The sequence below is a fragment of the Lycium barbarum genome, chromosome 10 (assembly GCF_019175385.1).
Source record: "Lycium barbarum isolate Lr01 chromosome 10, ASM1917538v2, whole genome shotgun sequence".
Classification (NCBI taxonomy): Eukaryota; Viridiplantae; Streptophyta; class Magnoliopsida; order Solanales; family Solanaceae; genus Lycium; species Lycium barbarum.
The window spans coordinates 38,423,181-38,435,916 of record NC_083346.1 but is presented as its reverse complement, the minus strand read 5'-3'; the positions used below and the strand labels follow the sequence as shown (position 1 = coordinate 38,435,916).

Genomic DNA, 12,736 nt, shown 5'->3' with positions numbered 1-12,736 from the left:
ATCAGCATTCTCAACTTTGCTTTCATTCACCTTATCAGAAGTGTTAATTTTTGGGAAAAACTTCACTATATGATAATTTCTGCCATGATACCATCTACGTGCCTTATGCTTGCCTTTATCCTGAACAGTTTGTGCCTCTTGATTTCTTGTATCCTTCACCCATTTGTCTGAGCCTGTAACCTCAACATCTGCTGTTTTCTTCAATTCAGGATGAAGGATTCTACACTCATCTCTACAATGGCCTTGAATCTTACATTCAGTACAATATTTTGGTAAGAAATCATATTGAATTTTGACTTTCATCTTCCTGATGTCCTTTGTATCCTCATCCTCTATTTCCAACATCAGAAACTGAGGTAATTCAGCAAGAAGATCAACCTGGACCTTGAATCTAGCACAACTAGGTCGAGTCTTGTTTATGGTTGCCAAGTCCAACTGTAAAGGCTTTCCAACAGCAGAAGCCATAGTAAACAAAGATTCTTTGACAAAGAAAGTAGGTAATAAGTTTGGAAAAGAAATCCACACCATTGCCTGAGATGTTTTTTCATCCACTTTGAACTTAGAATCATAAATAAGGGGCCTCATCTGATAAGTAAAACCATCTTTAGCCTTCAAATAATATACTCCTTTGGACGTAAGATTGATAAAATCTTCCATCAGTGAGCATCTGATCAATACATGTGCTGGCCTAAATAAACCAACCTTACAGTCACCTTTTAAACCACATTGTGATGGTATAATGTTGCGTAGTTCTTCCAACTCAGGCCATCCATGATAAAATTTGCCTATTACTGCATGTTGAAGGTCTTCCAATATCTCCATTCTTTTGATTTCAGCCTCGGTCCACTTCACCATTGGAATAACATCAATATACGTTAGATACTTCCTAGGTATAGGCTCACATTGTTGCTTTATTGCTGTACAGACTTCCTCTCTACCCGTTAATGCATTGGCAAAGCTTTTTGAAGAAGTAGGGTATTTAGAAGGGTTGATGTTAGGGTTTGAAGAATTAGGGTTTGGTTGAGATGAAGATGAAGGGGGTAGGTTGGATTGAGGTAGAGGTGGAAATATGATTGAAGAGGTTAGAGGGAACGTCTGGTCAGCCGCCGCTGACCAGTGGCCGGAATGGCCATGTTACGGCTAAGTTAGGGTTTGTAGTATTAGGGTTTGCATGAACTTTAAGGAGAGAGAAAAGAGCGGAAGAGTGTGGGAGGAGAGAGAAGAGAGCGAAAGAGTGTTTCTCCCATATTGTCGAATACCTATTGGCACTTCTCTGTCCATTTTGTAGGAGCGTCCTTTTTCAAAACCTTGAGGCTAGGCTCCACAATGATGGTGGATTGAGCTATGAATCGCCCAATGTAATTCAGCATTCCCAAGAAACTCATGATTTGTTTCTTAGTTTTGGGAGGAGGTAATTCTTGGATTGCTTTGATCTTTGTTTGGTCTAGCTCTATGCCCCTTCGGCTGACTATGAACCCTAGTAATTTTCCAGCCGGTACTCTGAACGTACATTTGGCCGGGTTTAATTTTAAGCTAAACTTTCGGAGCCTGTCGAAGAATTTCCTCAAATGTGTGGCATGCTTCAAAACTTTCCTTGACTTGATAATGACATCATCCACATAGACTTCAATTTCTTTATGGGTCATGTCATAGAAAATGGTGGTCATGGCTCTCATGTAGGTTGCGCCGACGTTCTTGAGGCCGAAGGGCATTACCGTGTAATGGTACACCCCCCATGGCGTGATGAAAGTTGTTTTCTCAGCATCCTCTCTGGTGATAGCCGATGAAACAATCCACAAATGATTGTAGTTCGTGCTTGGCACAATTATCTATGAGTATGTGGATGTTCGGGAGTGGAAAATTATCCTTTGGGCTAGCCTTGTTAAGATCTCAGTAATTCACGCAGATTTTTATCTTACCGTCCTTCTTGGGTACCAGAACTATATTGTCCAGCCACATGGGGTATGATGTCACTTCCATCACTCCTGACTCAATCTGTTTCTCCACTTCGTCTTTGATTCGGATACTAAGATCAGGTTTGCACTATCGGGTTTTCTGCTTTACCGGAGCAAAACACTCATTGATGGGTAGCCTGTGGGATATTATGCTAGTGCTTAGCCCTGGCATGTCGGCGTATCTAGGTGTGCACTTATCCTTGTCTCTTTGACGTTCTCTTCATCACTTAGATTTATGGCTTCTGTCTCGTCTAAGTTTGGCTTCTGCTCATTTTCTAGTTGTTCTACTTCCTCTGTGAGACCTTCGGGTAGCATTGTGGTCCTATCGTATTCCTCATACTATTTTTCCTCTATGCTGCCTGACTCATTCGTTTCGCAACATGTCATGACATTTAAGGTTGCATTATTATTTTTATTATTGAAAAGAAATTCAAGGCAAAATATATTAGTATAAAACATGCATGCAACAAATAAATAAAACATTTTTGATAAACCGAGGCTTTCACTGTTTAAAAAAATATTTAAAAGTACAAACTATGGTCCAGGCTTAGATCTAGCCATTCCTGTTTTTTAAAACATTACTAGGTATGTAAGTGACAAAGAGGGTGAGTAATCGGGCCTCGATCGATTCTCCTCATTTTCCAAAATAAATTCATCTTTCTCTACCGAAGATCCAGTATCGGGATAGAGATCTAGTTGGACAGCTGCTCGCCCGGTTCTGCCTCTCTGATGGTAGGCACTTTAGCACATTCTTCATAGGGGCCATACTACATAGCCTCCTTTTCGTACGAAATTTCCGAATTTTGCACTCTTATTACATTCAGTTTGAGATGAAAGGACATCAAATAGTCTCATTCAAACAAAGAAAGATAGGTAATGGACTCTATCCAAGACTGAGACAACATAGGCGAAAGGGGCTTAGGGGACAGCTAGACGATCAAAGATCAAGCAAGCGGATGCAATCAAAGAGCATCACCACTTTCTCCATCAGGATCACAAGGCAATCTTCTTCTTGGAATAGCATCCTTATCCCCTCTTCTATGTCAGCATTTTTAGGCATAGGCATTCTTTGGGGCAATGACTGGTACAGATTTGGGATGGGTTTGCGAAGATTCACAACCCCTCGTTTCTTCTTGGTCGGTATCTCTTCCTCTGCTGGGATGAAACCAAATCCAAAGAGAACGTTATCTTGAAGAATGGGAATGGGCTTGGTGATGCCCAGCAAGTTCTTTCCTAAACCTTTTCCGGGTTCGAACCCGTTTAGGATCATTGTGGCAGCTAGGGGTGTAGATGGACCGGGTTTGTTCGAATTTTTTAAAGACCAAACCAAACCAATTGCATCGGGTTTTTAAATGTATAACCCAAACCAAACCAACAATATTCGGGTTTTTTAACCTCGGGTTTTCTTGGTTTTTTCGGGTTGCTCGAGTTTCTCGGGTTTTTTTTATTTTTTTCCGTAAAGTCTTCATACAAAACATATAACTTGTACTTCGAATATTTCTGTAGTCTTAGTAAGATGCGACTATCTAATTAAGATATTTATTAAGAAAATAACATAAAATGTGATGAGAAATGAAATTGTACTAAAATATTCAACGAAAAAAATTAATGAAATTGCATAAAATAAAATGATCATAATCTAAAAGTAATAAGTCATGCTACAATAAATATGACTAATTTATAAGGCATGTAAAAAATGATCATAATATAAAATACTAAGTCAAGCTAAAAGTACTGCTAATAAGTATTAATTACATGACTAGATATTAAAGAAAAAATAAAATTAAGTTGTGTATTTTCACTTTCTGAACTAATATAAAACTAAAGAATAGATATCAACATTATTTTCATTCCAGTGTTAGCTATGAATTACTTTTGTTACCATTAATATTGATTTGATTTTTGTTGAGTTTTATTTGAGTTACTAATATCATTGGGCTATAAAATTTATTGGACCATTCAAAATATTAATTCCAAGCTTGAAATAATATGTTAAAAGATAAAAAGCAATGAAAAAGTTAAAGAAACATTTATAAATTACATTATATATAAATATTTTTATGTATAAAACATGTTTAAAATGTTATAAATTTAATGTCAGGTTAGTTTGATTCGATTTGACTTTTTTTAGTTAAAACCAAACAGAATCAATAGTGTTCAGGTTTTTCTTTTTAAAACCAAACCACGTCAAACTAAATCACTAGTTGGGTTTTTTTCTTGGTTTGGTTTAGATTATCGGTTTGGTGCGATTTGTCGGTTTGCTTTGTACACCCCTAGTGGCAGCAATCATTTTGTAAACGGCTGGCATGCGAACTTCCGGGGAATCTATCTTGTAGGCCGCTCCCACTAACTCCATGACATGACAATCCGTTCCTTTGGGGGCGGCTTTAATGACAGGAACATAATTGTCTGGGTAATTGTGCATGCTAGCTTCTCCGTGGATCACCACTTCTTCTCGTTCCTAGACAAATTTCACAGATGGATGGAGCGAGAATGGTACTGCTCCTGCCATGTGGATCCATGGTATTCCCAAAAGAAAATTGTAATTGGCGGGTATTTCCATGACTTGGAATACAGCGGTGAATTCAGCTGGTCCTATTTGAATATCCAAATCAACTACTCCAGTGGCATCACGTCTTCCATCAAATGATCTTATGTTAGTGTGGCTTTGACAAACCTTTCCAAGGTCATATCCCAGCTGAGTCAAGGTAGACTCGGGACAATTTTTAAGTCCTGCTCCGTTGTCAATTAATACCTGGGTTACCACTTTGTTGCGGTACATGATAGTGATGTACAACGCTTTGTTGTGATTTATGCCTTCCTTAGGCAACTCTTTTTCTGTGAAGGCAATTTGATGTTCCTCCATAACATGAGCGACCATTTCGACTAGATTCTCACTGTTTGTCCCAGCCGGGATGTGAGCTTCTTCCAACACTTTCATTAAAGTCAGGCGGTGTTGAGGTGAGCTTTGCAACAAGTCCAGTATCGAGATTTGGGCGGGCGTTTTCTTTAAATGCTCAACAATGGAGTATTCTTTTGGCTGCATTCGGCACCAGAAATCTTCAGCTTCTCCTTCGGTGAAAGTCTTTTTCTGATTTCCCTCTCTTCGGGGTGACCCTTGGGCTAGGTCCTCAAGAGTGTAGCATATCCCCGACCTTGTGATGCCATGTGCGGCAGCAACTTGGGCTACGAACTCTTTGTGGGGTGGTGCTCGAGTCACTTGGGCAATGTGTGCTGTCACTGGTGCAAGGATTAATAATTTGGGGGCGTTCATGCGAAGACAGTGTCGCTACTGTGCGTTCAAGCTTTTTCACGGAATCACGGATTGTGGGCCTTTCTGCGACCCAGTCTTCCTCTCTCCCAATCATGTGAATCACATTGTTTCCATTATTTGGCAAAGTGTTGGTGTTCACATTTGGAGGGGTCGTTTGGAGTACGATTTCCTTTCGGTCAATCAAGTCTTGTATTTTGTACTTGAGGCTAATGCAATCCTCAGTACAGTGTCCTACGCCATTGGAATAATAGGCACATGTTTGGCCAGCTCGGTAAAACCAATTCTTTGGCTCGACGACCTTTGGAGGAAGCACCTGGATCATCCCAGCCGCACTCAATCTTTTGAATAAATCAGTCCGAGATTCCATCAGCGGAGTGAATACCCAAGGGGGTTTCTTCTCAAAATTCAGATGTGGCACATTATAAACATTTGGTAGTGGTTGATTTTAGTAGGTATGGGGTTGGTTATTTTGTGGGGTATGGTAAATGGGTGGGGGAGGTTCATAATTTGGCTATGGAGCTTTGTATTTTGGGGGGGGGGGGGGGGGGGGGATTGGAAGGCATTTGGTAGAGCTTGGTAATTTTGTGGTGGTGATTGGAAGGTTGGTTGCGTGTAATATATGGGCACTGAGTTGTAAGGGGTCGGTATGTAAGTATTTGGAGGAGGTGAAGCATATGCTTCCATCGGGAAATCTTCCCTTGATTAGGTGTGGGATATGCTACCCTCTTTTGCGCATGAACCCGGTTGAGCTTGAACCAGTGGATTTTCCAGTCATGCTTACGATTTGACCAGTCTTGAGACCATCTTCTGTGGCCTCGCCCATTTTGACTAATTTAGAGAAAGGTCTTCCTGCCATTGAAAACATTCTATCATAGAAATATGTTTCTTGTGAACGGATGAAAATCGACACAAGTTCTTCTTCGCCCATAGGGGGTTGTACCCGGGCAGCCTCTGTTCTCCACCTGCTCATATACTCGCAGAATTTTTCGGTGGACTTTTGTTGTACTTTCTCCAGGTAGTATCTATCTGGTACCGTCTTAATATTAAAGTGAAACCTTTCCATGAAAGCTGCAGCCATGGCTTCCCATGTGTTCCAACGGCGTATGTCTTGTGCCGTGAACCATTCTGAGACTTCTCCAGTCAAACTTCGACTAAACAACCTCATGATGAGCGCTTGATTGTCTCGGACACCGACCAATTGGTCACAGTAGGCCCGCAGATGCGCTTTAGGATTGCCCGTCCCATTGAACAACTCGAAACAGGGTACTTTGAAGCCCTCGGGTAAATCCAAGTTGGGATGCATACACAAGTCGTCATAACTCATGCCCGTGCCAGTGAGGGTAGTATTCATGGATCGTTCCAGCATCGCGGTCATCTTTCTCTTAAGCCTCTCTTCTTGTTTTTCCTGCTCAGCCATCCACATCATTTTCATCTCCTGATAATGGTCAATTTCCTGATCGGGTGAAAAGGTGTCTGGTGTAACAGGTGTATAGAAAGAAATAACAGGGCGAGTTCGGGTAACATGGGTGCTTTTATCGGTTGGTAGTGGGATGATGCTTGGTTGGATAGTGATACCGGGATGGGTATTTTATGGTGTTGGGTAAGAAGGGATGGAGCGAGCGATCCCGGGAATTTGGTTAATGTTAAGTGGTGGTGGGGTGTGGTTTGAGGCACCTATGTGTCCATCGACTGGGGTAAATGGTATGGTGGTCATGACGGAGCTGGTGGGGAAGTGATCAGGTAGTAGTGAATTCAGAGATGGAAAAAATGGCGGTGGCCTTCTTTCTTCAGCAGGGGCCTCTCGAGCAGCATTAGCAGCTTTGTTTCGCGCCACTTCCCCTTAAATATGGGAGATCTTTTCAAATTTCATTTTCATGACGTCCTCAATAGGTGACGACTCAGGTAGTTCGCGTAGAGGCGATTCTCTGAGTGCGATATCAGTAGGGATAGCTTCGTTCTCTGAAGTACCAGTCATCTTTTCTTTGCCTCTATCTTGTAAGGATAAGGATGATATTACAGCTTTGGATCTTGTAAATTATGCCAGTGTGGACACGAATCAACTTTTCTTTCTATAAGAAAAGAATAGCTCAAAGGCAAACAAAGTTAGTTTTGTCAGATAATAAAAAGACAATCAAGATATCATACATAGGTGGCAATTTAAACATTCAGCACACAAATAATCATATGTTTGACTTAAATGCTCAATCTCTTGTACCGGGTTTTGGGTACGTTTTTTTTGTAGAGTGAGGGGAATATAATATTTATAATATATAGGGACCGAGTCTTACGTAGACTGCCTATGTATCCCTCCGGGAGAAGTCATGCCCTTTCGTAGTTCGGTTTACATAAGATAAAATTTAAACCTACCCGTGACCAAGCCTAATAGACGCTTCCTGCGTATCCCTCCTTGGGACATTAGGTCGGTGCAGTTCCATTTACAAAAGGGGGGGGGGGGGGGGGGGGATCCGTATTAAATACAAAAAATGGGATCCCCTAAAACTACCCAAAAGGCGACCTTTCTTTTGAGGTCAATATAGGTTGTTTGTCCGTTCAACCTTTTCCTGGCCCTACAGGCCCTAAATCCTAAAACTGAGATGGGAGTACCAACCAAATGGCGCCCTTATGGACCAAATTTTCCAACTCAAACTTGAATGCATTGTATTTTTCTATATCGTGCCCTAAGGCTCCAGAATGGTATTGGCACATTTTACGATGGCCAACTCCTTCAGTTTTAGCCCTTCTGGTTCTGACGGAGCTAATCTTCCCAATGTCGACCAGCTTCTGGAAGATGCTAGCATAAAAGTCTCTGGATATTGTGAAGTCGTAACGCCAAATACGAGTGATTAGAGTAATCCCTTCAGTTGGGGTAATGTTGTCGTGGACCAAAAGTGAATGCGGTCCCTATATTTTGGTGATGTTTTTCTCATCTATCAACCTGATGAGTCTCTTTTTGAAGGCTAAGCATTCATTAATGGTGTGCCCCGCCTGATCCTGGTGATAAGGGCATCTCTTGTGTGCGAAGACCGGAGGACATAGTAGCAACCTGTCGAAGCAAACACTGACTATTCCTTTTCTTCGAAACTTTATCAGCATTTCCTCGCTCGTAATATACTAAGGTGAGACATGGTAGGGACAATCCAAATACTTAACTACAATAGCCTACCATTCAGGCGAAGCTGGTCGGATGTACCCTATTTGTTCCACGGGCTCTTCCCCAGGACTTGATAACGCAGCAGAAGCTCCTTCCCCTCTTGGGCTTGAAGGTGCAGCAGAGGTTTCTTCCTTTTTTGGGCTTGATAGTGGAGCGGAAGTTTCTTTCCTTTTTAGGCTGGATGACGCAGCGGAGGCAGCCCCTTTTGATGACCATGTAGGCTCTCGTGGGTCCAACTCCATTTCTTCTTCCTCGGATTATTCCATTATCGGGATGTACTCGGGAAGAATCCCTTTTCCTTTATCCAGGGCATTCTCTCCTTGAGCTTCGACAAGTTTCTTGGGCGAACTCTCTACCGAGTCCATTAATTTGTTTGCCTCCTTAATCTTGGCTTTGACCGCTCGAATTTGCTTTTCAAGATCTTGAACCTTGCGGCGCAGCGAGACCTCATTCCTTCTCATAACCTCGAGCTCAGGTGCAGTCTTGTTGTTCATCTTCAGATTTTGAGGAAGTCGTTAGGCTTAGTATGGGTAATTTTGTTCATTGTGTTTCTTTGGGTGAGTGGACGGTATTCGAGATCAATTAAGCATTTAAACAAAACATATGGATGCAAATAAAGTCACACAAATCAATTTATAAGAATATACTAGGCGTGCTCCTAAGCATACTAATCGTTTTAAACATAAATGTGCCATTGAATCAAACCATTGCCCCATAATCATTAATAATAATATTCTTCCCCAAAAGGATACAAAAGATAAAGTAAAGACAGTGCATAAAAATAAATCAGCAGAAGTGTGCTCCAGTAATGGATGATGAAGCTCGATCCCTATCAGTCTTGGCTTTCTTCACTTTCCGGAGAGTAGTCTGGATATGAAGATGGGCCGATATCAAAGTGGCCTCTATCAGAAACCCTTTCTGTGTGAAGGTCAGTGGAGCGACATCGTCTAAAGTCTTTTTCATTCAGTCGTCTAGCTCAACCAAACAATCATTAGTAAGCTCTAACTTATGTCTCAAACTTTCTATGACGGCTTTGTCATGCTCAATTTTCTCCAAATACTTAGCATCTCTGTCGTCGGCTCTCCTTTGAACCAAACAGGCTCGGATCTCGGCTTGCGAATCCTTGTCTTGGACACAGCTGTAGAGGACAGGTGTAGGAGGAAGCATGCCTTGAAAATCGGCCCTCAACCAATCCTTATACTCCACGACACAACCCGAACGAACCTATCTTCGAAAAAAGTATCGGGATCCCAAATCATGCGACCCTTCTATTCTCGTATGCAATCCAAAGCACTCGGTGGTCTATCAATGTTGTAATCAATGATGAAATCCCCCATGCATCCAATTTGGGGTATGACTTGGATTCTCCCAAATTGTCTCAAGACCCGGGCAGGTACATAAGGGCGAATCCCTCGTATTCCCATAAGTGGCAAGAATGGACACTTTCTTCCTTTAACTACAAATTCAGTAGACACAAAGTCATGGAACACCCATTGAATGCTTTCTTCTTTCAATCTAGAGAAAGTAAATGTCCAACTTTGTCTGTTTTGTTCTCCAAAGTTCGGGCAAAAATCCCAAAGATTATCCCTTTACGTCGGCTTACTTAAGTGTTGTTCTCCCCTAACTTTGACCATATGCTTGAGGATCCACCATTGCAGGAGTAAGTTGTAGCCTTGGAAGTATTTGTAGTGATTCTGGTAGAGGCTCAGAGCTCAGTACAAATCGGCTAATATGATTGGGTTATGTCAAAGTTTTTGGTTTCTTCTTTTTGGGTTATGCCGTAAAAGATGGCATAGGTGACTAAAATGACTCGGGTGTCTATGGCTAAGGACCAATCCTTGGGAAAGACTATGGTTCCCAAAAAGGAAATGGCGAAAGCCAAAGGTTTGGTGGCCGTCCATTCGGCAAGTCTTGAATTCCCCGAGATGCTCCACAAATCCATTCGAGCTTCCAAACCTTCTATACAATTCTCTGAAGGGTATGGTGGGGCCGTGGGCCCAATTATCGTAATTTAAACAAAGCACTCTACAAATTTGGGAGTAGGTGGGTTTTTCTGGGATCAAAGCATTTTGGTCGGGTTTCTTTCTTCTTTTCAGCCCCGAGCCTATGCTAGTCAATACATCCCTAATTCCTCCAGAGTTGGTGTCATTTCGATGTCATCCCCAAATCTGAAAATCATCCTATCTCTATCCCAGAATCTGGTAATCCCTTCTATCAGCTCCTTGCAACCAGTCATAGTCATGATGGATGTCAAATTCCCTAAATAACATGAAATTCCTCTTTTCTCTTCCGGGGATATTTGGCCCCACCAAATCCACAGCAACTCGGGCATAGTCCGGACTATATTGAAACTCAGATTGATTGACATCTACAAAACAGATACCAAAGTTGATTCCCTCCCCCCCCCCCCCCCCCCCCCCCCCCCCACTAGGCAATGGTTCATTTATAGGCACATTTAAACATTTTCAAATAGCACATAATATGATATGTGATGTTTTTCAGGTCATAAACCGTACATGACACAGGGTAGTCTCCCTATCAGGTTTTGATATGTCTAAAATATCCAAACCACCCAGTCTACTTCTCATTTGCATTTGGCTTAGCTCTAACTTAGGCTTATGCAAGAGTGAGTTTTTTGAATTGACCTTGGACCTGAGCGGACTACTCGGGGTGAACCGTTGTTGGCCGTTAGGTGACCGCACACCAACTTAACTTTCAACATGTTCCAAAGAAAGGGTGTTTCGGATTTTTTAGTGAAGGCAAAACCGCGGGCCCGCGTGTCCCCTTTGAAACCATGTTTTTTGCCAGGAGTGGCGGAGTTTATGATATGAAATGAATGACAGCTATAATTTGCGGAATTTAAACACATAAACAAATAAGTACAGTTAAAATCACATTATATTGAAACTCGTATGGTTAGAACCTAGGAAATCCCCAGCAGAGTCGCCATCTGTTACGGTTCACTTTTACACGGGTAAGACATAAAAGTTACTACGAGGTTGTTGGTGCCCAAAATTTTCAAGTAACCCAAGGCCCATGTAGATCAAGAGAGCATAGAAACAGACCCAAACATCGAAAAACAAATAGAAGAAAGCCCACAAGATCATTTCTCTTAAAATAAAAGGTAGGCAGTGCCATATAATTACACAAAACTTCATGCCAATATACCATGGATATACACATCCATGGAGATACTAAAATGTCCCAAAAAGGAAAACTTTCACCCTCTTGTTCCTAATGCCGCACAAGATCTAAGGGGTTTCTAGGAACCCCAGGCATAGCAGACACCAGGGAAGGCTTAAGCTTAATCCTTGAGTGCTATTAAGCATCTCCATTTATGTATTAAACTTATGGTATATAAGAAACAAGTATCAATATTTGTATGCACAGCTTACCATAAAACTAGTTATACTACACATACTGTACAACCAGTCGAGTGAATTTTTTTAAAAATGTAACACTTTCAAGGGACAGTCAGCCCAAGTAAAAATAATAGTGAGAAAGAACCTTAAGCCCAAATAGTATCACTTATCAGAAATACAACAAACTGGGCTAACCAATGAATTACACATAGTCATTTAGAGAAGGCCCAAGAAACTGACTCTAAACCCCCAAAACTAATACAATATTAATTAATGCCAACAGACTTATAGTAGTGATATACACCATATATGCTAGATATACCAACCTTTATACACTTGTGAGGTGTATAAAGTTTGAGTATATCTTATATATCTAGGTATATCCTTTCATCCATTTGAGAAATACAAACAATCATATAGAGAAGATGGTAAAAGGATGATAGACTTTCAAATATAGAGGTTTAACCAAGAGAAGTCCAACAGAATCAAGGAGGGGAGGGGGGCAGATTTGGCCCAAGCTTATAAACAAACATGTCTTAACAATTATTCGAAAGATATACATAGTATACATCCTTGTATACACCAAGGTGTATACAAGTTATGTATACTCTGTATACGTTTGGCATGATACTACTCATAATGTATAGAGTAACATAAATTAAGCCTAAAAAGATTGAGATAACCCAAATGTTAAATAGAATGGTATGTCAAGCTTATCGGACTCCACTATTTATTCAATTACATGAATGTGAACCAAACCCCCAAGGTGACAAATATGGACTAAACACTTACTCAAATCAGACTGAAAGACAACAACAAACCACACAGGTCCCAAACTAAAATAATTGAGTAGCCAAGTTTGGATTACCTTAATTAAACGTTATACTTTCCCAATCATCTTTGAACCATACCAGAAATAGAGTTTATGGGACTGAAGTTTAAATAGTTCAAGCAAAACTCAAACCAGGCCAAATTACAGTAACCAAAAAGGTCA

At 41.1% G+C, this 12,736-nt stretch overlaps 1 protein-coding gene across 1 annotated transcript; it reads right to left on the bottom strand.

Moving 5' to 3' along the window:
* Nucleotides 1-5,947: 5,947 nt before the first annotated feature.
* Nucleotides 5,948-6,661, bottom strand: LOC132612947 (uncharacterized). The gene has a single exon (XM_060327015.1). The coding sequence runs from the start codon at nt 6,659-6,661 to the stop codon at nt 5,948-5,950; it is 714 nt and encodes a 237-aa protein (XP_060182998.1).
* Between the last annotated feature and the right edge of the window lie 6,075 nt (nt 6,662-12,736).

Coding starts and splice junctions, on each gene's coding strand:
- LOC132612947 (XM_060327015.1), bottom strand. CDS start 6,661: ATGAAAATGATGTGGATGGCTGAGCAGGAAAAACAAGAAGAGAGGCTT.